General features: G+C 42.3%; 1 protein-coding gene across 2 annotated transcripts in view; it reads left to right on the top strand.

The window, feature by feature from the left end:
• Tnrc6b (trinucleotide repeat containing adaptor 6B) overlaps positions 1-25,491 on the top strand; it is a 74,802-nt gene extending 49,311 nt beyond the window's left edge. The window contains exons 12-22 of one of the 2 annotated variants that reach the window (XM_008833170.2): positions 1,898-2,029; positions 2,328-2,423; positions 2,567-2,768; positions 8,496-8,633; positions 12,165-12,341; positions 13,753-13,899; positions 14,145-14,240; positions 16,050-16,274; positions 17,406-17,479; positions 21,552-21,691; positions 24,556-25,491. In XM_008833170.2, coding sequence (XP_008831392.1) covers positions 1,898-2,029; positions 2,328-2,423; positions 2,567-2,768; positions 8,496-8,633; positions 12,165-12,341; positions 13,753-13,899; positions 14,145-14,240; positions 16,050-16,274; positions 17,406-17,479; positions 21,552-21,691; positions 24,556-24,943 — 1,815 coding nt within the window. In that variant the 3' untranslated portion in view covers positions 24,944-25,491. The remainder of the gene's footprint in view (positions 1-1,897; positions 2,030-2,327; positions 2,424-2,566; positions 2,769-8,495; positions 8,634-12,164; positions 12,342-13,752; positions 13,900-14,144; positions 14,241-16,049; positions 16,275-17,405; positions 17,480-21,551; positions 21,692-24,555) is intronic. The other variant, XM_008833171.2, reaches the window with a different exon arrangement.
• Positions 25,492-25,763: the final 272 nt, after the last annotated feature.

The raw sequence follows: 25,763 nt of genomic DNA, 5'->3' as shown, positions 1-25,763 counted from the left end.
CACTTTATCAGGCTGTTTGACATGCTATCTCTTTGTTTGGAGCAAGATGGAAAAATATATAAGCTAAATGTGGGTTAGTAAATAATGGGCTATTCTCAGGCTGATGAGTTTCAAATTTGAAAAACAAGTTTTTTTAGTAGCATTCTACTAGATGATCTTCACAGAGTGAGAATAAGTAGAATAAAAGGATTAGAAAAGAACTTGGTAGCTGACTCTTAAGTTAAAATATAACAAGGGTTCATTACTTTGTGTCATCTACATAAAGATAAATGTAATTAATGAAATCTAGAGCCCCATATGCATGAGTTAAATATCACATTGAGGGGAGGAGCTAGGGTTATAGTTCAGTAATAGTGTTTCCTATCATTTGTGAGGCCCTGGATTTGTTCCCTCTCACTGAAAAAATAAATATGACATGAGGAAGCCAAACAGAAGTATTGTTGGTTTTAATTGATACTTAGATTACTCTTGGAATAGGGAATTAGAATGTGATTACCAGAGAAACTGAGATCTTGGGCATTGTTAGAGAAAGTCTAGCGCTCTCTCTCTCTCTCTCTCTCTCTCTCTCTCTCTCTCTCTCTCTCTCTCTGTGTGTGTGTGTGTGTGTGTGTTTAAGAGAAAGAGAGAGTGAGAAAACACCTCTCATTATATAGCCCTCAGTATGTAGACCAGGCTGACCTGAAACTCACTGAAACCCACCTGCTTCTGCCTCCCTAATGCTGAGATTAAAGCTTGTGCCACCATGCCTGGCCAAGTCTAGCTTGGTGTTAGAGTTAACCTAGAAAATGGCTTTCTGTTCTGGGTTCCACACTGAGAAACAGAGAAAGAAGTTGGTTTGTTAGCCTGAAGGTGAGATGGTAGATAGTGTTTCTCTCTCTCTCTCTCTCTCTTTTTTTTTTTTTTTTTTTTTTTTTTTGGTCTTTTTGAGAAAGGGTCTCCCTCTAGCTCCAGCTGGCCTGGAACTCGCTATGAGAACAGTACACACTTTTAACTACTGAGCCATTTCTCCATCCTACAGTAAGCTCTTGACTGACCCCTCTGTCCATGTACCATATAGGAGGGATGTTAGGAGTGTTCTCTGTGGCCCAGCTGACCAACAAGTAGGTTCTGTGCATAAAAGTACAGGGAAAGCCGGGCATCCCAGGACTCGGGAGGCAGAGAGAGGCGGATCTCAGTTCAAGGCCAGCCTGGTCTACATAGTGAGTTCCAGGACAGCTGGGGCTACAGGGAGACCCTGTCTCAAAAAGACCAAAAAAAAAAAAAAGTACAGGGAAATGGATGTGAGCTCACTGAAAACAGCCAACAGTCCAGAGGGAATCCTTTTTCTGTCACCAGAGCTGTCAGCAGCATGGTCTGAGAAGCAGCAACATGGCTGGTCAGTTCCAGGCTTTTTCCTTGGGCTCACTGGGACTTGGTACTCGGGGTCATAAGTCATGAGATGAAACTCCAGTGTCTCTTCTTTATAAGTTAATATATTCTTTATTTTTAGAACAGAAGTGCTTTCTGGTAAGCATGTATTTATTAGCTCTGTGTAATTTAGCATATTTTGTTGTATGGCATGTTTTCAATAATTTCTCAATTAGACAGAAGCCATATTGTCAATCTCATTTTGGGGCGGGGGGGAAGATGTTTTCCTGATTTAAATTTTCATCATTTTTATTGCAGGAAATTTTTATTGCAGGAAGCCTTAGAAGAAAATTAAAAAGCACTTAGACTCCTAGAGCTCAGAGATAATACATTGTTAACACTTCAGTATAGTTCTCACAAATATTTCTCAAGAAGAAAATGACAGCGCTTGCTTTAGAACCATCAAGAGTCTTTTCACAAGGGTGAGGAGGAAAGTTTTATTTTGATGAATTCTAAGGATTTCCTTCCCACACCTTTGTTTTCCCGCTAGGTTTCTGCCTCAATGCTCAAGCAGTTTCCCAACAGTGGCCTGAATCCAGGTCTTTTCAATGTGGGGCCCCAGTTATCTCCTCAACAAATCGCCATGCTGAGCCAGCTTCCACAGATTCCTCAATTTCAGTTGGTAAGTAGCATGTTTTCCTCTTGTAGCTAAAACAATTACTTGCTTTCCTTTTCCTTTAGTTTTACTTTGCTTCTCTTTGCCATTTTATATTTGAGGGTTATTAGTTCAAACTTTTATGTAGATGATAGATTATGATTAAAAGTTGATCAGCTCAACTGGTGGTAAACTTAAACCAGGAGACTAGGAACTTGGTCATGGATGGTTTTGACTCAGTGACCTGTACTACAGTGCACAAAGTCCCTGTGTCCTCAGGAAGTCCATTTTAGAAAGCTTTGGTGCCCTCCTGCTTGATTTGTAGGCATGTCAGCTTCTCCTGCAGCAGCAGCAGCAGCAGCAGTTGCTACAAAACCAGAGAAAGATTTCTCAAGCAGTGCGCCAGCAGCAAGAACAGCAGGTATATGGGTGGAAGAGTACCTCATCCAGGTACTCTGGGTGAGGAGCACCTTTTGATGTAACAACTAATGGAATTTGGGACACTGGCTTATCATTTGTCCATTTCCCTTGTGCTCCTCCTTGATCCGGATGCTGTATCCTCAGCTGGCCCGAATGGTGAGTGCTCTCCAACAGCAGCAGCAGCAGCAGCAACAGCAACAGCAGCAGCAGCGACAACCTAGCATGAAGCACTCACCATCTCATCCTGTTGGGCCTAAGCCACATTTGGACAACATGGTACCCAACACATTGAATGTGGGTCTCCCAGACCTTCAGACCAAAGGGCCAATCCCTGGATATGGTTCTGGTATGTTATGCATGGTGGAAAGAATTTCATATAAAATCTGTTTTGTCTAAGCTTATAGTAGGGGTTGGATCTGCATTATCCTCCATTATTTGCAGTAGGTAGACTGGGTGACTGAAATTCTTAACACTGTTTTACAGATAAGATTGTGATGTCTGAGGCTCTCAAGTTTCAGTGCATTACCCAGTACACAGGCTCAACCTTTCTGGCCCTAAGCTGAAGTCACAGGAGGTTACAAGCCACCTGAGACTCAAGCTTGGGTCCTATGGAAGAGCTCTTAACCACTAAACCATCTCTCCAGCCCTATATTATCTTTCTTAATAAGCCTCTTCTATTTTTTTCTCATAATTGAGAAGTTGAATGACAAGCCAACTATAGTATGACAAGCCAACACCTGTAATCTCAGCATAGAATGACAAACTAACACCTGTAATCTTAACATGGGAGGTAGAGGTAGAGGCAAGGGGATTAGGAGCTCAAGACTAGCCCAGACTACTTGAGATCCTGTCTCAAAAAAAAGAGCTGATGAAATGGCCCAGTGAGTAAAAGCACTTGCCAAGCCTAACAACCTAAGTTTGATACCCATGTGCCATGTGGCCTACATGGTAGGAGAGGACCCACATCTGCAGAGTATCCTCTGACCCTCTGACCTCCACATGTTCATCATGGCATGCAGGTGCCCAAACCACTGAATGAATGAATGAATGAATGAATGAATGGCACTGCCTAACTAATCCTCACTGATTTCTACCCTCTCTTTGGTCTTTTTGAGATGGGGTCTCCCTGTAACCCCAGCTGTCCTGGAACTCACTAGGTAGACCAGGCTGGCCTTGAACTCACAGAGATCCACCTGCCTCTGCCTCCCCAGTGCTGGGATTAAAAGCATGTGCCACCACACCTGGCAGATTTTTCTTTTTCTTTTTTAACTTTATGTGTATGTGTGTATTGCCTGCATTTAGGTAAATGCACCCGTGTTGTGCAATGCCTGCGGAGGACAGAAGAGGCCATCGGATCCCCTGGGACTAGAGTTACGGACAGTTGTTAGCTACCATGTGGGTGCTAGGATTTGAGCCCAGGTCTTCTATAAGAACAACCAGTGTTTTTAACCACTGAGCCATCTCTCCAGCCCCCAGATTTTTTTTTTTTTAATATATGGTTTCTAATTCTCTGCTTTTAGAAAAATTAAAAGTACATCTAATTAGATTTTCAGGTGATTTTCTGTAAATTGTGTTTCCATATCATGGGCCAGAGGGAAGAACCTAGACCTGAAAAGAGATCAGGAGAATTAATTGATACTCTGACAAGACTCTGTTCCCATCTACTTAGATGATTTTGAAAAAGAATAGTATATACTCTGTCTCAATCTACTGATAAGTTATATATGCCCAGGAAACAAAGTCACTCATTTTATTAGAAAATGTATTTTCACTGGACATGGTAGTTCATGCCTCTAATCCTATCACTAGAGTTTTGAAGCCAGACTGGAAATCTAGTGAGTACCAGGTCAACCAAGGCTATGCAGCAAGACCCTGCCTCAGAACATTGCATACACATACAGGATTTCCAACAAAATATTCTTTCTTGTGCTTCAAATTTATCAGACTTTATATTTTTGTGGTGCACCCAGCAAAGCATAGACTTATGTATAATATAGATTATAAAAATGAAAACAGGGAGCTGCAGAGATGCTCAGTGATTACTAGCACTGGCTGCTCTTGCAGAGGACCCAGGTTCAGTTCCCAACACCCACACAGCAGCTAACACCCATGCCTAACTCCAGTTACAGGAGATCAGATGCCCTCTTCTGACCTCCAAGGGCATTGTACAACATGGTTGCACTTACTTATATGTAGGCAAAACATTCATATACATCAATTTTTTTTTTTTTTTTTTGAGACAGGGTCTCCTTGTAGCCCCAGCTGTCCTGGAACTCACTATGTAGACCAGGCTGGCCTCGAACTCACAAAGATCTGCCTGCCTCTGCCTCCCAAGTGCTGGGATTAAAGGCATGCACCACCATGCCCGGCTTTTTTTTTTTTATTTTAAAGTAGGACACTAAAATGTCTCTGTAGATAGAGGCCTCTGCCCCGAAGTCTGACAGCCAGAGTTTGGTCCCTGGGACCCATGAGGTAGCAAGAGAGAATTGGCTCCAGTGAGTTGTCCTCTGACCACCACGCACACACTAAATTAGTCATTAAAAATTTTTAAATGAAAGCAGAGAGAATCTGTCTATAGCAAGATGATTGTGTCAGATACCTGGTATTCATGTAGACATGGCACAGTTGCAATAGGGTAGGCATTGCTTTTTTCTTTTTGGTGTTGGTGACTGAACCTAAGACTTCACACATGCCAATTAGATACTCTGCCACCTTCTACTCTACAGTAAGCTGAACAGTGAAACTATAGATAAGGGAAATGATGACATGATTAGTTTAAGAAATCAATTTGAGAGGGTGTCTTCAAGGGTGAAAGCCAAATATAGGAATGAATTAGTGCATACAGAGGCAGGGGTAATGATTCTGGCAGGGATGGATAGTGTAAGCAAAAGGTGTATTTGCAAGAATGATAAGCAGTAAACAGCATATTATGGTGAAGTGAGTCTACAGGCAAGGAATGGGCCTTGTCTTTTCTCTGTGTATACCCTGGTTTCTAATATACAGCCTGGCTTAAATTAGGCTGTTGATAACTATTCATTAAACTGAACTCAGTGACTTGTTTGGGACTAAGGCTCTGTATTCAGGGAATTACAAGGAAACCATTTGGTAGACTGAGGAAGTTTGGTTTTGATGAAATGGCAAGGATAATAAAATCAGCATTTTCCTGGGTTAGAAGTATGAGTTCATAAATTGCTCAAGGTCACATGACACGTGAAATACACCTCAGTGTAGCCACTATGGCACATCCCCCCATCCTAGTGCTGTACCAGTTACCATGTGACATCAAGAAACGTCTGGTGCGTGCGTGCGTGCGTTACTGGAGTTAAGCGGGGTCTTGTGCAGGCCAGGCAAGGCTGTGCTCCCAGGCTGCATCCCCAGTCTCCAGCATACATCTTTGCACTCAGTTTCTTCCTATATGAGTTATAGATGAACTTTCCAAGCCAGTTTTTTCTCCTCCTCTCACTAATCTATGATGTCATTGTGGTAACACAATGTGAGGGCACTTGGTCCCCAAATTTCCAATGAAACATATTGCCCTGTCTAATCAGCTGGATCCACTCAACTCTTCCCTCTTCTGAGATTTACAATTCTTCATTTTCTACGTTTTATGTGTCACAGAAAAGCTCTTCAGTAGATGAAGTTAAATAACATTGGTTTCCTGTAAATTTTTAAAACATTTTAGAGTAACTTCAAAGAAAATTAGTGAATGAGGAAGGCCTCCTTGTTGTCTTAATCAATCCTGTGACCTTTGTAATCTTCACCAGAATCCTAGGTGCTTTTCAGACTCTTTCTCAGTGCTGAGAACTCTGCTTTCAGAAGCCTGCAGTTGAAACATCCTTGTCCTCCTTTCCCACTCAGAGGTAGAAGTGTGATTTGCCCAAGGAGCAACAAGTTTAGATCATAAATGCTTCTGTCACAAAATGCCTTCATACCTCCCAATGCCCATGTCTTCCCTTATTTTGTTTCTAATGTATAGGGTAAGGTTTTTTTTTGTTTTTTTTTGTTTTGTTTTGTTTTTTTAAAGTCTTCAGAGCTGGAGAGGTAACTCAGAAGTTAAGAGTTAGCTGCTCTTGCAGAGGACCTGATTTGGATTCCCAACACCAGTATCAGGCAGCTCACAACCACCTATAACTCAGATATGGGGACTCGGTACCCTCTTTTGGCCTCCAAGGGCACCCACACTCAAATACACATACCCACACACAGGTAAATGCATATAATTTAAAATAAAACAAATCTTTAAAAATTTTTTAATTCTTTTCTTTAAAACTCATTTAATTTGAAGTATTTTGCAGGGTGTGGTGGCTTCTCTAATCCCAGCTCTACATAGTGAGACCCTCTCAGATTAAAAAAAAAGAAGAAATAGATTTCTATCTGCTTCCAAGGATTTCTAATCACTGCTCCCACCCTCCAAGCAAAATGTGTGGAGAGCGGGGTGTGGTGGCATTTGCAGGCGGATCTCTGTGAGTTCAAGGCCAGCCTGGTCTACATAGTGAGTTACAGGACAGCTGGGGCTACAGGGAGACCCTATCTCAAAAAGACCAAAAAAAAAAAAATGTGTGGAGAAACAGGGATCTTTGTAGACATTTTGGATGAAGGACAAGAAAGTATCAGATGTCACCTTGATTTATGCATTTATAAAACTAAGCCAGGCCATTAGGATAAGCCCAGAGAAGAACATGACCTGGACCTCTGGGATCTGGGTCTGTAGAACTTGAGGAAGATCCATCCTAAGGCATGGCTTTGCAGTAGAAGAGTAAAGTGGAAACAGCTGGAGTTTGGCCTGACTGTGGCCCCAGTGCCTCTTTGCTGGGGGCAAGGGACTGGCATTTGGCCAGACCCTTGTCACCTGGCTATGGTGAAACATCACCCACCTCCCCACCCCTGATTCCTGTGCCCACGCTGCTCTTACTAGCTCATTCTCATCCTGTGTATATTCCTTCCCATGCCCAATTTGTTTGTTTAAGCCTTTAATTTATCTTTTGGGAGTCAGTTTGAAAACTGTACATTATGACTTGATGGAGAACAGATGACTGGCCCCATGAGACTTCATTAGGAAGTTTCTCAGGTTCTGTGTGGCTTTTAGCTCTCTGGAGGAGGGAGAGCCTAACACTTGGCTTTCCTGGGATTTGTGGCACTCTGAACTGAGAATATCTTTTTCATAAAAATGACTCCAGCCGGGTGTGGTGGCGCACGCCTTTAATCCCAGCACTCAGGAGGCAGAGGCAGGCAGATCTCTGCAAGTTCAAGGCCAGCCTGGTCTACATAGTGAGTTCCAGGCCAGCTAGGGCTCCAGAGAGACCCTGTCTCAAAAGTCAGAAAGTCTCCTGTGACTTGATGTGCTCCTCACTGAAAATACTGTGTCAGAGCAGTCTTTCCAATTCTACCCCAGCCTCCATCTATCCCATTCTTAAACTGCCAATTTTCCTTCTAAAACACAAAACATTTTTTTTTCCTCTCTCTCATTTACTTAAAAAGTTCTCTGAAAAAGACCCAGCCCAATATGTGAAGCTCTTTGTCAGTGTGTTTCATCGCTCCCATTCCCTGTCACTGTCAGCCACCCTGTGTCTCATAGGCAGGCAAACATTGTAGTGCCATTGAGCTTCTTGACATTCCCGGGCTTGCTTGACTGTAATGAGTCAGGCCTTGTACTAACTAGAGTTTCCTGGGCCCTAGATTGTGAGGCCCTCTGCAGCATCCTACCCCAGACACCCTTATTATTGGCCCCATCACTGCTGCTCTTCCATGTTGGTCACATGTGGTCTCCTCCACCTAAGTGGACAGTGGTTGATCTCAGCCAACTATTTGACACAAATGTTTGTTTACTCAGTGAAAAAGTGAGTGTGGGTAGGCACCAAGGTGCACTTAATTAGATGGCAGTGACAACATACCTTAACCAAGAGACAATAGAGTTTTTATCAAGCAGAACCCAAGATCAGAGTTTTGAATCAAGTATCTATTTCTACAGAAACTTTGATTAACCTGTAAGTGACAAAGCCATTCTTGGGTTCTGCCTGGGACTGTTGGTTTCTGATGCAGGAAACACCTAGACATAACCGTGATCTATTTCCAGGCTTCACATCTAGTGGCATGGACTATGGCATGGTTGGTGGCAAAGAAGCTGGCACTGAGTCTCGCTTCAAACAGTGGACCTCCATGATGGAAGGGCTGCCCTCTGTGGCCACACAAGAAGCCACCATGCACAAAAATGGTAAGAGAGCACCCTTGTGTTGCTAGCAGAACCCTCTGATCCCCAAGCAGGCCTTGACCAAGAATCCTGGAATTTTTTTTTTTTTTTTTTTTTTCTGGTAATGTCTTCCTCTATACTTTATGATGGCCTGGACCTCAAAGTCCTGCTTCAGCCTCCTGTGTGCTGGGTTTAAAATGTGCATTACTATTCCTTCTTTTATGATTATTTTGAATCATAAATCCACAAATCTTTTTTACTTTTTGGTAGTGAATCTCTTGATCCCCTCCCCAGTTTTATGATCACCTATCAAAGGAAAAGGAACGCTAGGTTTGCATTTCAGATTACAAGGAATTTAAAGTACTAGTCCTAATTAAAGGTGACAGAATTTCTCATTGGCCATGGAATTGAGAGTAATGACTGAACGGGCATCTATAAGATTACAATCATGGGGCTGGAGAGATGGCTCAGCGGTTAAGAGCACTGACTGCTCTTGCAGAGGACCCGGGTTCGATTCCTAGCACCCACATAGTGGCTACAAACCGTCCTTAACTCCAGTTCCAGGGGACTCGGAAGCCCTCTTCTGACCTTTGCGGCATTGCACAACACGGGTGCACTCACATACATGCAAGGCAATACACTCATACACATAAAATTTTTAAAAATTAAAAAAAAAATGAAAGATTACAATCATATTAAAGTTACTGGAAGAACACAATCCCCTGGAGGGGTTTTTGTTTCTCTTATGGAGGGATGTGTTGTTGTTATTTGTTTTGTTTTGTATTGCTGGCTTCTCTGTTTGGCTGGGTTTTTGAGACAGGGTCTTACTATGTGTATGTAGTCCAGGCTAGCCTCAAATTAAACTCCTAGCTTTGTGGTTTTTTGAGAGACTGAAGATCAATATCTGGTTTTTTAAAACCCCTTCCCTAAGCTGGGTATGGCTGTACAATGCCTGTAATCCCAGCACTTGAAAGATGGAAGAAGGAAGATTACCACAAGTTTGAGATCAGCATGAGCTACATAGTGAACTCAAGGCTAGACCAGGATACATAGCAAAACCCTGTCTCAAAAAGCAAAGGAAGAGGGGCTGGAGAAATGGCTCAGCGGTTAAGAACACTGACTGTTGCAGAAGACCCAGGTTCGAATCCCAGCCCCCACATGTCCGTAACTCCAGTTCCAGGGGATCCGACAGCCTCTTCTGTCTTCCACAGGCATTGCACAACATGGGTGCACTTACTTACATGCAGGCAATATACACATACACATAAAACAAAAATAATAAATAAAATATTTTTTTAAAAAGGAAGAAAGAGGGCTGGAGAGATGGCTCAGCTGTTAAAAGCACTTGCTGCTCTTGCAGAGGACCCAGTTTCATTTCCTTGTACCCACATGGCAGCTAACAAACAACTGTTTGTAATTGTGGTTCCAGGGGATCTGATGCCTTCTTCTGGTTGTGGGTACTGCGTGCACATAGTACACATATGCATGTAGGCAAAATACACATAAAAATATATTTTTTAAAGAAAGAAAGAAAATCTGCCCTTTAAGCTCCAAAAGATGATTAATAAGATCAGAATTACACAAAGTTTGCACTTTTTCCAGGGTTCCTTGTTCTTTGTGAATTGCACTCTCTTGCTGGACAGCATTGGAAGCAACAGAAGCTTTCATTGCGAGTGTGTGTTGGCCCCAACTTTCCATAATTGATTTTACCATTCCACCATTTCCCTAGAAAACAGATAAGAAATTCCAAACCTTCTCTCAGCCTTCAGTGCAATGTTTGTTTCAGTTGTCAACATTTCACTTGGACTCAACTGTCTCCATGAGAACCAATATAAATAGTGTCCAGTTGTCTTTACCTGGGCAAGCAGGTCCAGCCCAGCCAACTCATTCAGTCCATAGCCTTTCAGGTTTCTATCATAAACCCACTTTAATAAGCCCATTATAAAATTTCTTTAAGAAGTAAGCCCATCTAGAGACTGGGGAAAGAGTCACACAGAACTCTCTGACTGCCCTGCTAAACTCAAGAATGATTTACTAAAATTACAAAATCTGCTTATGAACTGAGTAACCTTAGGCCTATGTCATCATAGTGTTGTGCACTTTCATGGCTCCCTTAGGTTAGTAATTTACCTGGTGTGGATAATAAATATAAAATGGTATGTGAGGAAATGTCTCAGAGGTAAAGTATCTTCTCTTCAGAGCATATAGATACTGTTCTCCCATTTACTTAGCAGTCCTCGAGGTAGTTATTTTCATTTTCCACTACACTGAGGCGTGCCTCTGAGTCAGATTTCTGTCATTGGCTCCAGAAAAGCAAATACCCTCTTAGTTGAGAATGGAGATAGTTTTCATAATACTCCTTTAGTCCAAACCAAAGAGATTGTTTTATTCAATATTTATACAAGCATTTTAATACATTATCCTGGAGATCATTTTATCTGTTTGGGACCACCATCCTAAGAATATGCCGAGTGGTAGAATATATGAACTTCATTTGGGAAATAAGGAAAATAGTATCCCATGGGCTCCTAAATTTTTACTTAAAGTAAAACACTTTATTGTTCCTGTTGTTGTTAACTTAAGGAATCTTAAGCTTTCAATTTTTCCTACATGAAAATGCATGAAACAGTACCAACAAAGCCACAGGAATGCCCTTGGGAATAGAGTGACAAAGGACTTGCTGTTCTGTGTGTGAGGCCCAGGGCTCAGAGCTGCAAAGTTCATTGCTAGCCTTGTTCTGGCAAAGACCTTGGGTGGGAATTCCATCTCATTGCCTTGGAATTTAAAGCAATTGCAGATGGCTTTCTCTCTAGTGAAATCTGCACACTGCTGCTTCCAGATAACCCAGGCCCAACCAGCCCTTAAGCCTGTGGGGAGACAGTAGAACATCATTTGAGAGCTGGGTGTGGTAGCACACATCTTTAGTCCCAGCACTCAGGAAGCAGAGGCAGGTGGGTCTCTGTGAGTTCAAGGCCAGCCTGCCTGGTCTACATAGTGAGTTCCAGGACAGCTGAGGCTACAGGGAGACCCTGTCTCAAAAAGACCCCCCCCCCCCAAAAAAAAAGAAGAAGAAGAACACCGCTGTGGGCTTAGGCAGACACTGAGAGGGAAGAGGCGAGCCTTACAGCCATGCTTCTGTTAGTGGTAGGCTAGGTCTCCCATGTAGCCTCCTAATCCAGTGCTCTTATTCTGTGAATTTTAAAACAGTTATTGTTTGCTTGCGTGTGTGGGTTTGTGTGTGTGTGTTGCCTTACAGGTATGTAAGTATCATGCAGTGCCCACGGAGGTCAGAAGAGGGCATCAGATTCTCCTGGAACTAGAGTTAGGGACAGTTGTTAGCCACATGTGGGTGCTAGGACTCGAACCCAGGTCCTCTGCGAGAGCAGTCAGTGCTCTTAACCACTGAGCCATCTCTCCAGCCCCAATATTCTGTGAACTTTAAAATACTGTATTTGTTTGATTTCTTCATTTAAAAAAATGGTAGAAAAGTTTTGTGTACTGGCTCTCTAACTGCCTGATATATATCCTTTCTTAATTACTTCTCTCTTTTCTCAGGCGCTATAGTGGCTCCTGGTAAGACCCGAGGAGGGTCACCATACAACCAGTTTGATATAATCCCAGGTGACACGCTGGGTGGCCATACGGGTCCTGCTGGTGATAGCTGGTTGCCTGCCAAATCTCCACCAACAAATAAAATCGGAAGTAAATCCAGCAATGCCAGTTGGCCTCCAGGTATCATCCAGAAGACACTTTTTCTAGAATAGTCTTTCTGTTAAGTTCAGGTTCTAAACACATTGCTGCAACCCACTTTACTGAAGGAGGCCTACGCTTTTTTCTTTTTTCATTCAGTAATTATTGTCTGATAAAGGCAAGGCATACACCATGAAATGTGTAATGTGGGAAAAGCAAAAATGTTTAAGAGGAGGGATATAGGGATAAAAATAAGTAACCTTATAACTGGGACTTACTGTTTTTGTAACATGACCCCTTTTGAAGTGTGCGTTGAGTTGGTTTTTTCATTACTTGAGCATTTGTATCAGTTAGTTCCCAGATATAGATTCCCTCCTCCTCCCTCTCTCTTCCTCCCACCCTTTCTCTTTCTCAGTATTCTGTTTGTCCTTCCAGACTTCTTTTTTGCTCGTATACATTTGTGACGTGAATGTGTATAGCTACATTTTATTGCAATGGAATGAAATAATGCCTCTTGTCATATTTATAATGCGTATTGTTCCTTCTCAACACGATTAGGGAAATAAAAGCTTATTAAACTGCTGGGCGTGATGGTGCATGCCTTTAGTCCTGCACTCAGGAGGCAGAAGCAGGCAGATCTCTGTGAGTTCAAGGCCAGCCTGGTCTACATAGCTAATGCCAGGCCAGCTGGGGCTATATGGAGACCCTGTTTCAAAAAGACCAAAAAAAAAAGTATAACCTCAATTGGTCAGTAGAACATAATCTTTCACATGTAGTCTAGGGTTTCTCATGATCAGTAAATTACTCCTAGTTATCCCTGGACAGACTGCGTAGTAGTCTGTGCTTTTTGGCCAATACGTAGTAAAGAAAATGGGAAAGGTCACTAGTCTCTAGCCCAGATTTTCTCCAACTTCTTGATGTCGATACCCCAGGCATCTGTTCCTGCTTTCCTATCCTTAAGACCTAAATTCCTCTATTAGCAGGAAAATCATGTATGGGCTCAACCCTTCATGAGATTGCTCTAGTTCACTACCAGACAGGTGAATGCATAGACAATATATTAGCATAAAGTGCTACTAAGAAGAGTTCATGTTCAGGGTAAATTTTTTTTTTATTTCATGGTGAAAATCTGATGGACAATAGATTTATTGTTTAGGTTTTTCACAAGGCCATTTCTTACCTTAAAAGTTATTTTAATAGCCGGGCGTGGTAGCACACGCCTTTAATCCCAGCACTTGGGAGGCAGAGGCAGGGGGATCTCTGTGAGTTCAAGGCCAGCCTGGTCTACATAAGTGAGTTCCAGGGCAGGTGGGGCTACAAGGGAGACCCTGTCTCAAAAAGACCCCCCCCAAAAAAGTTATTTTAATAATTAAAATTTTAAAGTTTTAGGTTAACTGATGTGTGTGTTTTCTTTAAGAGCATCCTACCCCTAACATTTTTCTTCTTGTCGCAGAATTCCAACCAGGAGTGCCATGGAAAGGTATCCAAAATATTGACCCTGAATCTGACCCCTATGTGACCCCAGGAAGTGTGCTGGGGGGTACAGCCACATCTCCCATTGTAGATACCGACCACCAACTGCTGCGGGATAACACCACAGGTAAGCAAGTACATTAGGCCTGTGTGTATTCAACATCCAGCATTTTCATAGTTGTCAGCGTGTGGCTTTGCTTCTGTTTGCAGATACCTAATAATTTAACCAGAAAATAGAATATTTCTTTTCACATTTTTATTGTTTAGATACATTTTGTTTTCTCTTCTAAGTTTAAATTAAATATTCCCAAAGTTTCCCTGGCTATACTGACATTTGTCTTTAATATTTTCTTGTTTATTTGTCACCAAAAGGGTCTAATTCTTCCCTCAACACCTCGCTGCCTTCACCTGGTGCCTGGCCCTACAGTGCCTCTGACAACTCCTTTACCAACGTTCATAGCACTTCAGGTAAGCGGTGACTTCTTTCCCCTTGGTTAGCACTTTTCCATCAGGTTCACTTTTCTAAACTGACATTTACTACCCTTATAAGGAATGCTTTTAGAGGAGTTGATGTGCATAGGTCAGCAAAGGTGCAAGCACAGTTTTTGTATTCACCATCCACTCAGGGATCTTCTAGTCTCACAGAGACAGGGTAAGACAGGAGTATGGACCAGTAGGGTTAGAATCTTAAACAGGTAGGAGCATTCCATCAGGCAGACCCAAATGCTTCTTCTATTAACTAGCCTACCAACATCAAGGGCTAGACGAGGAGCCAGTTCATTCCAGTTAATGTCCTTGTAGCAGCCAATAGTAGCTTGCTTTTCCCCAAAAATCTGATTTACAGAGTAAAAGGCACATGGTCAAATTAAAAAAGAGGATCTTGATTAATTCAACATTAAGTTCCTCATGGGATTTATTGTTTGTTTGTTTGTTTGTTTGTTTTTGGAGACTTAAGGAGTAGAAGAGCTAAGGGAGAAGCTGTGGGGATGGGAAAAGTGCTTGCTGCACAAACATGAGGACCTGAGCTCAATCCCCAGCCCATACATACAAGAGGCAAGCTTGGTGGCTTACAGCTATAATCCCAGTGCAGGGGAGGCAGAGACAAGGATCACTGGAGCTTGTTGTCTCCCCTTTTCTTTTCTCCCTCACCCCCAGGCCCCAGGCAGTACTCTGTCTAGGACTGTATTTGGCACTCAGATCTCTCAAATCCACTCTTCCTGGTCTAGTCTATTCTCACCCTAGTTTTAACACTTGGTACTGAATCTTGTGGAAACTTCTACAACGTAACTCAGCCACAGTCCACCTGCAGCCTCCTTGACACTCTGCCCACACAAACTTTCTCAGCCAATATTGGAGGAAGACATACTCACACAGGGAGCTTATACTGAACCTGAATTCCCCTTTCCTGGTTTCCTGAGCCCATCCCTTGATATTAATCCTTCAGATCTGTCTTTGCAGAGCCCCTGCTCGCAGCCTAGCACTCTGTCTTCTGTGTATTGAACATATGTGCTGTTGCCAGGGTTACCAGTTCTTTTGCAATACTGCTATTCTGTCTCTCATCTGAGAACCAGAGGCTCTGGCAGAGAACTGTATTATATGCAGTGCTGTAGGGTGCCTTAAGCATAGTAAACATTTGTTGACTGTTCCCTAAAAAAAAAGTGTTGTATGTAACATGTTGGATGAAGGCATGAGGAAAGCATATTTTCTAGTTATTTTTTCATGCAATCAGTGAGAATTTATAAAATATTTTAGTTTTGCTTAACATTCTAGCCATATCTCTTTAGGAATACTTTCTCCTTCAATTTGTATTCCCTTTCAAGTTGTGTTTACCCAAGAAAGTAGATTCGTTACCTTATTCAATCTAAAATTCACATGATAGTTTTGTCAACCTAGAGTAACAGCCATTGAAAATTTTGCATTCAGTAAGCTCAGAGAAGAGTTCTATGTTAATACTACTTTTGTTCGGGGGGGTGTCTATTTTTGAGACAGGGTCTCTCTGTAGCCCTGGCTGGCCTGGAACTCACAGAGAACTGCTGGGATTAAAGCATGTGCCAACCATGCCTGGCTAGAATACTACTATTCTTAAAATGTGTGCTTACTGTTCTTAGTGGTATGTTTAGTTTGGGGGCAGGCAGGGTTCATGGATCCCAGGGGCTGCCTCAGACTCAGCACTACTACTTTCAGAATATAAATATACGTGTGTGTTTTGTGGAGACAAAATTTAAGACAGAGGTGCCCATCTAACTTTACTACTTCCTGAATTTTCTCTTCTTACAGCAAAGTTCCCTGATTATAAATCCACGTGGTCCCCAGATCCTATAGGACACAACCCCACTCATCTCTCCAACAAGATGTGGAAAAATCACATCTCCTCCAGGAACACTACACCGCTGCCCCGTCCACCCCCTGGCCTAACCAATCCGAAACCGGCATCTCCCTGGAGCAGCACAGCACCCCGATCAGTCAGGGGGTGGGGGACACAGGACTCTCGGCTTGCCTCGGGTGAGGAGGATCTGCCTAAAGAAGCAAGAGCAGCTTTGTTCACAACATGGGGAGGACATGAACAGGGCCAAACAGAGAACATGGTTGTCTGCTAGAGGAAAAAGCATATTTTGATTAGAAAGTTGCAATTAGTGGGGCTGGCGAGATGGCTCAGCAGTTAAGAGCACTGACTGCTCCTATAGAGGACCCAGGTTCAAATCCCAGCACCCACATGGCACCTAACAACCGTCCATAACTCCAGTTCCAGGGGATCCGACTCCCTCTTCTGACCTCCCCAGGCATTGCACAACACGGGTATACTCACATTCATGCAGGCATCGTATACATAAAAATAATATATCGTATACATAAAAATAATAAATTTTATTTATTTTTTTGGTCTTTTTGAGACAGGATCTTCCTGTAGCCCCAGCTGTCCTGGAACTCACTATGTAGACCAGGCTGGCCTTGAACTCACAGAGATCCTCCTGCCTCCCGAGTGCTGGGATTAAAGGTATGCGCCACCATGCCTGGCGTAAATAAAATATTTTTAAAAAATAGATGATAGTGTCAGTTTAAAAGTGGAGGGGGGGCTGGAGAGATGGCTCCATGGTTAAGAACACTGGTTGTTCTTGCAGAAGACCCAGGTTCAAATCCCAGCACCCACATGGTAGCTAACAGCTGTCTGAAACTCCAGTCCCAGGGGATCCGACAGCCTCTTCTATCCTCTGTGGGCATTTCACAACACGGGTGAACTAACACGCAGGCAATACACTCATACACATAAAATAAATTTTTTTTAAAAAAGCCATTTAAAAAAAAAAGAAAAAAAAAGTTGCAATTAGTACAGGCAAATGACCCAGGACCTCTCAAGGGGCAGATACAGTAGAAATGGTTAATTATAGGGGGAGGATGCTAGGAGGGAAATACTGCCCTGCAAATGAGCAGAAGAGTTGGAAGGGTTCAAGGACTAAGAGGAGAAACCATGAAGACCAGGGTCAGGTAGGAGAATGTAAAAGGAGAAAAGAGACAGGTGGTCTACATGAAAATGTTTCACTTGCATGGTTTCTTGAGTGGTTTTAGTGCTTGTATATGTGCAAGCACATATGTGTTTAAATCATTCTTCCTTAACCTTCCTCTGGTTGCTTACAGCTTCTACCTGGAGTGATGGTGGTAGCTCTGTTCGTCCTAGTTACTGGCTGGTTCTTCACAATCTCACTCCACAGGTAATCTTGCTTTCTGGTGGTTGTCCAGATAGGACTTGATTTTATTAAGAATGAGAGAAACTGAGAGATGAAGGAGGTTAGCAGATAACCTAGCACTCGGGATACAGAGCCAGGCAAATCTCTGTGAGTTTGAGGCTAGCCTGATCTACACAGCGAGTTCCATGCCAGCCATGGCTCCATGATGAGTTCCTGTCTCCGAAAGTAAAAGAAAAGGGAAAAAAAAGAAAGTTCATTTATTTCCTGGCCACTGTAGAGGTCTTGCCTGGAAGTCAAATAGGTTTCCCCTTCTCACTGAGATTCAAAACCTATTCCTGACTGGAGGGGTGCTGGCCAGAAGGCCTCACATTAGCCTTTATGATGCTAGAAATGTTTATAAAGCAGAGAGAGTTTGGCTATGTGACCTGGTGATATCTGTGTAACAGCAGTAGTATGTTGCATAGATATATGGAATCTGGAAACAAATAGGAAGGTACGTGTATGGTTTTTTTTGTTTGTTTTGTCTTTTTGAGACAGGGTCTCCCTGTAGCCACAGCCGGCCTGGAACTCACAGAGATCTACCTGACTCTGCCTCTCAAGTGCTGGGATTAAAGGCCTGCACCACCATGTTCCACTAGGAAGGTGTGATTTAACTACAGACAGAAAAGTTAACTGGAGGGGCCAGGGAGATGCTTCAGTTGGCAAAGAGCATGAGGACCTGGATTCAGATTCCCAGCACCCACATAAAAGCTGGACACAGCAACACATCTGTAACCCCATTACTGGGAAGACAGAGACTGGCAGATCCTTGGAGCTCATTGGTCAACCAGCTTAGCCAAATCAATAAGATTCAGTGAGAGACCCTACCTCAAAAAATAAGGTGAAAAAAGATTGAGGAAGACACTTGATGTTGACCTCTGGCCTCCACATACCCACATATGCACATGAACATGAACCACAAACACATACACCACAAACACATGTTACCTAGGGCTCTGAATAGAGATCAGTGGTAGAACACACTTGACTAGCATGCTGTAAACCTGCTAAAAAAAAAAAACAAAAAAAACCCACTCTATTTCCTTAGCTATTTATATATTTAATATTTTATTTATTTATTTGTCTCTTTTTTTGAGACAGGGTCTCCTTGTAGCCCCAGCTGTCCTGGAACTCACTATGTAGACCAGGCTGGCCTTGAACTCATAGAGAATCCCCTGCCTCTGCCTCCCTAGTGCTGGGATTCAAGGCGTACACCACCACACCTGGCGTCTGACCTAGTTTTTAAAATATGTAGTTGATTAGGGGCTAGAGAGATGGCTCAGCAGTTAAGAACACTGATTGTTCTTGCAGAAGACCCGGGTTCGAATCCCAGCACCCACATGGCAGCTAACAACTGTCCATAACTCCGACAGCCTCTTCTGTTCTCCGAGGGCATTGCACAACACGGGTGCACTTACCTACACGCATGCAATACATGCATACACATTAAAATAATTAAATATTAAGCCAGGCGTGGTGACACATGCCTTTAATCCCAGCACTTGGGAGGCAGAGGCAGGCGGGCCTTTGTGAGTTTGAGGCCAGCCTGGTCTACATAGTGAGTTCCAGGACAGCTGGGGCTACAAGGAGACCCTGTCTCAATAAAAAAGACAAATAAATAAATAAATAAATAGATAAATAAATAAATAAAATATTAAATATATAAATAGTTGATTAAACAAAAGGAAATAGAGTTCTTCACTTACGATATTTCTTAGACATTGTAATATGCTAGTATGTAATATGCTAGTATCTATATTGATTCTCTGTGGGAAAAATACATTTTGCCAAAATTTACTTGCCTAGTGAACCTATTTATAGGGAGTAAATCATAAGGTGCTATTTCTAGGCATGTTTGAGAAAAGCATTCTTTACCTACAGAACTAATCAACTCAGATTCAGTTCTAGTTTAAGGCTGGACATGATGGTACACGCTTTTAATCCCAGCACTCAAGAGACAGGTGAATCTCTGTGAGTTTGAGGCCAGACTGTTCTGCATAAAGAGTTCTAACCTATAGTGTCTTTATTTAAAAAAAAAAAAAAAGGCAAAAAACCCCACTCTATTTCCTTAGCTAATACTTGACTAAAGTGTGGTGAAGACTCTGGGGAATGGCTAAGGCTCAAACCCAGGGCCTTACACATGGTAAGCAAATGCTCTACCTCTATCTATAGCCCCAGTATGAAGAATCTTACATGATGATGCTTAAAACTATATATGCCTCATTTTTCTCTTAAGAGATTGTAAGAATTATCACACCATGTAGTGGTTATAATGTAGAAAGAATGAGAAGCATTGAGATTCCCTGTTTTGAAAGAGCCTGGGCATGCTAGCCCATTCATTCCTTCTATCCAATAAAAAATAGTAAGTATGCATCACATATGTGTATGAGCTCAGTGTGAGATTGGCTGTGTTTACATTAGAAAGAATTGATTTATTTAAAAATTAAAGCTATCTAACAAATATTAATCTCATTCATAGCTTAAGTTGTTATTAAAGCAAATCTGATGTCTAAGACAGTTGACTTTTCACCACCAAAGTATGTTTGAAAGACGGGTATCTGTCTCTAAAAAGTCAACTGGTGGCATATACTGACATGCTCAAGTAATTCATGTCACTTATAAAATATACTAACAAATAGTTTCTATAAAGAGCTACAGGTTTCCTACTGCTGCTAGCAGTTGAACCCAAGCCTTTACATGCTAGGCAAGCTCACTCCCACTGAACTACATGTCCTGCCATGTAGCTGACTATGTAGACCTAGCTGGCCTTGATCCTTAATCTCACAGAGATCTGCCTGTCTCTGCTTCCAGAGTGCTGGGATTAAAGGCATGTACAACTGTGCCCAATCCCAATAAGTAATCTATTTATTTTCCAGTGAAGTAAACTGAAGTATTTGAATGCTTAAAGATCTTATATTTAATTATTTAAAAATCTTGATGTAAACTTAATCCATAGAGTAAATAGATTCATTCATATAACTCATAGGTTGGAGAAAACCCTAATCCCCTACAGCCTTTGTTCAAATGGACTTATTCATAAAAAGGAGGTGCAAGACTGGAGAGATGGCTCAGCAATTAGGAGTGCTGACTGTTCTTGCAAAGAGCCTGGGTTTAGTTCCCAACACCTACATGGCAGCTAATAGCCGTCTGTAGCTTTAGTTCCAGGGTATCCAACAAAACTCTTCTGGCATCCTTGGGCACTGCACGACATGTGTGTACTTAACATACATGCAGGCAAAGCACTCATACACATACATACACACAAAAATTTTTTTTAAAGGAGGTAAGTCAAGCATGGTGGTATATGCCTTCAATCCCAGTACTCAGAAGGCAGAGGCAGGCAGATCTCTGTGAGACTGAGGCCAGCCTGGTCTATATAGTGAGTTCCAGGCCAGCTGGGGTTACAGGGAGACCCTGTCTCAAAAAAACAAAAATGGAAATAGTCTAAACTCTGTACAAAGTAGAAATGTGACAGTGTTAGAATGAATAGCATGTGCTTAGGCCAGCTTCAACAGTCAGGTGTCCAGGGTGCTTTTCTTGTCAGTGTCTTTCTATCACTTTGTGAGATTACTTATTGGGGAAGCAAAAAAAAATGTTAGTGATGATATTGGTAGATTTGCATGTTTACTTAAATTCTCATTTCTTCACCTTTTTAGTAAAACAGGCCATAAGGTTGGATCATATGTTTTTATTTCGAACTACATTTATCAAAAAACATCTTGCTGGGGACTGGAAAGATGGTTCAGCAGTTATGAGCACTGGCTGCTCTTGCAGAGGACCCAAGTTCAATTCCCAGCTAATAGTCGTCTGTAACTCCAGCTCCAGGGGATCCAATGCCCTCTTCTGACCTCTGACCTCTGCATGCATTGTACAACGTGGGTGCACCCACCTGCTTGCAAGCATTATACTCATACACATAAAATAATAATAATAAAAAAAATTTTTTTAATCTTGTTTACAAAATAGAAATAGTAGGCTTCGGTCTCATTCTTTAAATATCTTAAAATTTGCCTCTCCCATGCCACTTCCACCTCTTAACTCACATGTGTTGTCTTAGATTGATGGGTCAACCTTGAGAACGATCTGCATGCAGCATGGTCCACTGCTGACATTCCATCTGAACCTAACCCAGGGCACTGCCCTGATCCGATACAGCACCAAACAAGAGGCAGCCAAGGCCCAGACTGCACTGCACATGTAAGTATTTTATATTGCACCCACCTAGACAAGCACACATGAGTGTTCTGGTCTTTCTCAATTAAACATTAACACAAGCCTACACAAAAGTAACTCTGTCATGTGTGCATTTGCAAATTCTGAGGTGGTGATCTTTTTTGCCTATGTCTGCATTCTCCTGTATATTAGGCTTACAATCAGAATTTTAAATGTAAATAATTTCTGAAGTAGTGAGTAAATTTTAGATACTGTAAACAAAACCATTTTGAAAATGTGAAATATTATAAGTTGTTATTTTTCATGATAGAATCTAGCTGCTTATTGTTGCATCATATAAATAATGGTGAAATTTTATGATTTTTATGGGTAGCATCGTTTTTGCATGAAATGGTTGAGAATGGATCAGACATTGACCATCCCTCTCCCAACCACTGACAGACTTCTGGACAAAGAGCTGGCCACAGATGCTATGATAAAAATTCACAGAGAGCACAAAGAAGTGATGGTGAGGCCCAAGCAGTGAGTCCATTCTATAAGACAGGGTGGTACTCTCTGGGTCTGATGTTGGCTTTCCTGATGCTGTCGGTGTGGTCCCTTACCACACATGGGATACAAACAGCTGACATTTTGTTTTTACTTTTTCAAATCTTAAATTTTTATTTTTTATAATTTAATTTTTGGAGAATTTCACACATGAGTAATGTATGTTACATCATTCCTACCCATCCCTCCCCCGCCAACTCCTCTCATGCCCCGCCACTCTTCTCAATTCTGTGACCTCTTCTTTATTGTTACACATATACACACATGTGCGTATATACATGTGTTTACACATATATAAAACCTAATTAGTCCATTCAGTATTCCTGGTATGTACATGTGTTTAGGTCTGACAACTCAGGATTGGATAACCTATCACAGCTGGTCCCTGGAAAAAACTGCTTCTCCCTTTCTGAGCAACCACTGATTGCCTGTAGCTCTTTATCTGGATGTGGGACATTGTGAAATTTCCCCCGTACACATTGGCACATCAACTGGTGGTGTCTTTATGCAGGTCTTATTTAGGCAGCCACATTGTGGGGGTTTCATGGGTGCAGCTTCCCTGTCGTGTCTTGAAGATGCTATCAGTAGGCTTCCTGGTCCTCTGGCTCTAACAGTCTTTTTGCCCACTCTTCCACTGTGTTCCGTGAGCCTTAGGTATGGGTTAATTGATCAACTAATTAATAAATAATTATTTTTACTTTATGTGTATGAGTGTACTGCCTGCATGTATGTAAGCGCACCTGTGTCACGTAATGCCCAAGATCAGAAGAAGGCATCAGATCCCCTGGAACTGTAGTTATGGACAGTTGTTAGCCACCATGTGGGTGCTAGGAATCAAACCCACGTCCTCTGCAAGAGTGCTGCTGAGCCATCTCTCCAGCCCCATAATAATAATAATAAATTGATTTTAAAAATATTTTAGACCGGGCATGGTGGCGTACGCCTTTAATCCCAGCACTTGGGAGGCAGAAGCAGGTAGATCTCTGTGAGTTCAATGCCAGCCTGGTCTACAGAGCGAGTTCCAGGCAGCTGGAGCTAAAGGGATTCCCTTTTTCAAAAAACCCAAAAAAAAAAAAAAAAATTAAATTAAATTTAAAAATATATATATATTTAGATTTATAGCAGAATTTAAGCTAATACAGAGATCGCTCATATACTTCTGACCACTCTTTCCATGAGATGCTCCCCCATCATTATTATTATTATCATTACTTACCAAAGAGGTCCATTTTGTCACCATTTATGAACATTCATTGATACCTAACCCTCCAAAGTCCACAATTTACATTTAGGGTTCAGATTGCATTCTGAGTCACTGTATGTCCCACCCCACCCCCCAACATAAGTTGTCTAGAATGTATCTACTCACTCTACCTAAGGGCATGGACATGTGGTATCCTCTGACTGTCTTAAACTTTGGTGATTCCTAGTTGCTTTACCTCAGAAGAAGTACAGATTCTGGTCTTTAGGCCTGGGTCATGATCTGTGATTCTGCATTCTAAGAAGCATACAGGGAGGGGGCACAAGCATACAGGGCCTGGAGAGATGGCAATATAAAAATGTATTTAAACCATACAGCCAAGCCAGGCTTGATAGCACATACCTTTAATTCCAGCACTCTGGAGGCAGAGACAGGTGGATCTCTGAGTTTGAGGCCAACCTGGACTACATAGTGAGTCCCAGGCCAATCATGCTACATAGTGAAAACAAAAACAAAAAAGCATACAGACCTAGAGAATGGGGGCAGATAACTCGGTTGGTAAATTGCTTTCTGCACAAACATGAAGGACCTGAGTTTGATCCCCCAGATGCCATGTAAAAAGGCCAGGCATGGTGATATACTCTTGTATTCCCAGCACTGGGGAGGTTGAGACAGACAGATCCCTGAGGCTCACTAGTCAGCTAGCGTAGACTAATCAACATGCTCCAGACCAGTGAGTGAGACCATATCTCAAAAATAAGGTAGGTGGCACCTAAGATACAACACCTGAGATTGACCTCTGATCCCAGTGTGCATGAGCACAGGTATAGACACACAAACCATTCAGGTGGGCTGGGTATGTACTTGCCTAGCATGGACAGATCCCTAGGTTCAGTCCCTAGCACTGCATAAGCCAAGCATGATGACATTCATCTGTAATATCAGCCTCCAGGAGGTGAGGCAGAAGGATCAGGAGTTCAAGGTCATCCTTGGCTACATAGTTAGGATGTGTGAGACTCCATCTAAATAAATAACCAAGTAAGTGTGCATGCATGCAGGCAACCTAGAAGCAGAAGACTTCCATCCCTTGTGTGCTTGAGGACTGCCCTTGAATCACATCATACTCTTCCACCTTTTTTAGGTGTGTGTTGGGAAACACTACCATCCTGGCCGAGTTTGCCACTGAGGATGAAGTTAGCCGCTTTCTGGCACAAGCTCAGCCCCCTACACCTACAGCAACCCCGAGCGCACCAGCCACAGGGTGGCAGTCACTAGAGACCAGCCAGAACCAGTCAGACCCCGTGGGACCTGCGCTGAACCTTTTCGGTGGGTCCACCGGGCTCGGGCAGTGGAGCAGCAGTGCTGGTGGCAGCAGTGGGGCTGATCTCGCTGGCGCTTCATTGTGGGGCCCCCCAAACTATTCTTCTAGCTTGTGGGGAGTCCCAACGGTGGAAGATCCCCATAGGATGGGCAGCCCTGCTCCTTTACTACCTGGTGACCTTCTGGGAGGAGGGTCGGATTCAATCTGAACTTAGAACTTTCAACTCTGACCTCGTGACCTTTTTGGAACAGCAGCAGCACTAACTTGACCTTTTCGTTTTTTTTTTCAACTTGCAATAAATACATTTTTAAAAGGAAAAAAGAAAACGGAGAGAGAAAAAAAAAAAAGGTGGGTCATTGACAGACTGTCTGAGCACATAGTTGCCTCCCTTATAACTTCAGTTTTTTCGTTTGGAATATGAATCCAAAAAGAGAACATATCACTCTTGAAATACTTGAATCATGAACGCCAACCTAGAAAGACAATGTGAAGCAAGTACACATACCATTTAAATTTAAACACAAAAAATTAAAAAAATTAGTTTCTAGTTTTTCACTTTTTTCATGTTATATGGAAGTTGTTGCTAAGAAACATATATACTGAAAAAAAAATAGCTTTTTAACTTTGTTTGCACTGGGTGTGTTTCCGTCCTTAGGTCTACCATGTTTGGGTGGGAGGGAAATTCAAAAGAATTGTTGGGGGAGGGGGAGGGAAGACTTGACGGAGCCTCACTTTAAAACAAAACACAAAAAAACTAAAAAAAAAAAAGGAAAAATTTTGTGATTGGCTGGTTGATAAATACCAGTGTGTTCTGGCACATGTAACTGCCCAGGCATGCTCGTTCTGGTATGTGTGTGCACGTGTGTTCATGTGCATTTGTGTGCATTCTCCTCTCTGTCTGTGTGTGTGCCTGCGTCCTGCCCTCCTTGTCCCATCCCACCTGACTTCTCAGAAAGCTGCAGTCCACAGGCTGGCCAGCCGTCTGCTTTTCCTTCTTATTGTTTTAACTATGAGAACACAGGAGCACA

The sequence above is a fragment of the Nannospalax galili genome, unplaced genomic scaffold (genome assembly GCF_000622305.1).
Source record: "Nannospalax galili isolate Female #2095 unplaced genomic scaffold, S.galili_v1.0 scaffold696, whole genome shotgun sequence".
NCBI lineage: Eukaryota > Metazoa > Chordata > Mammalia > Rodentia > Spalacidae > Nannospalax > Nannospalax galili.
Note: the sequence above shows the minus strand (reverse complement) of the source record. Positions and strands in the feature narration are given on the sequence as shown.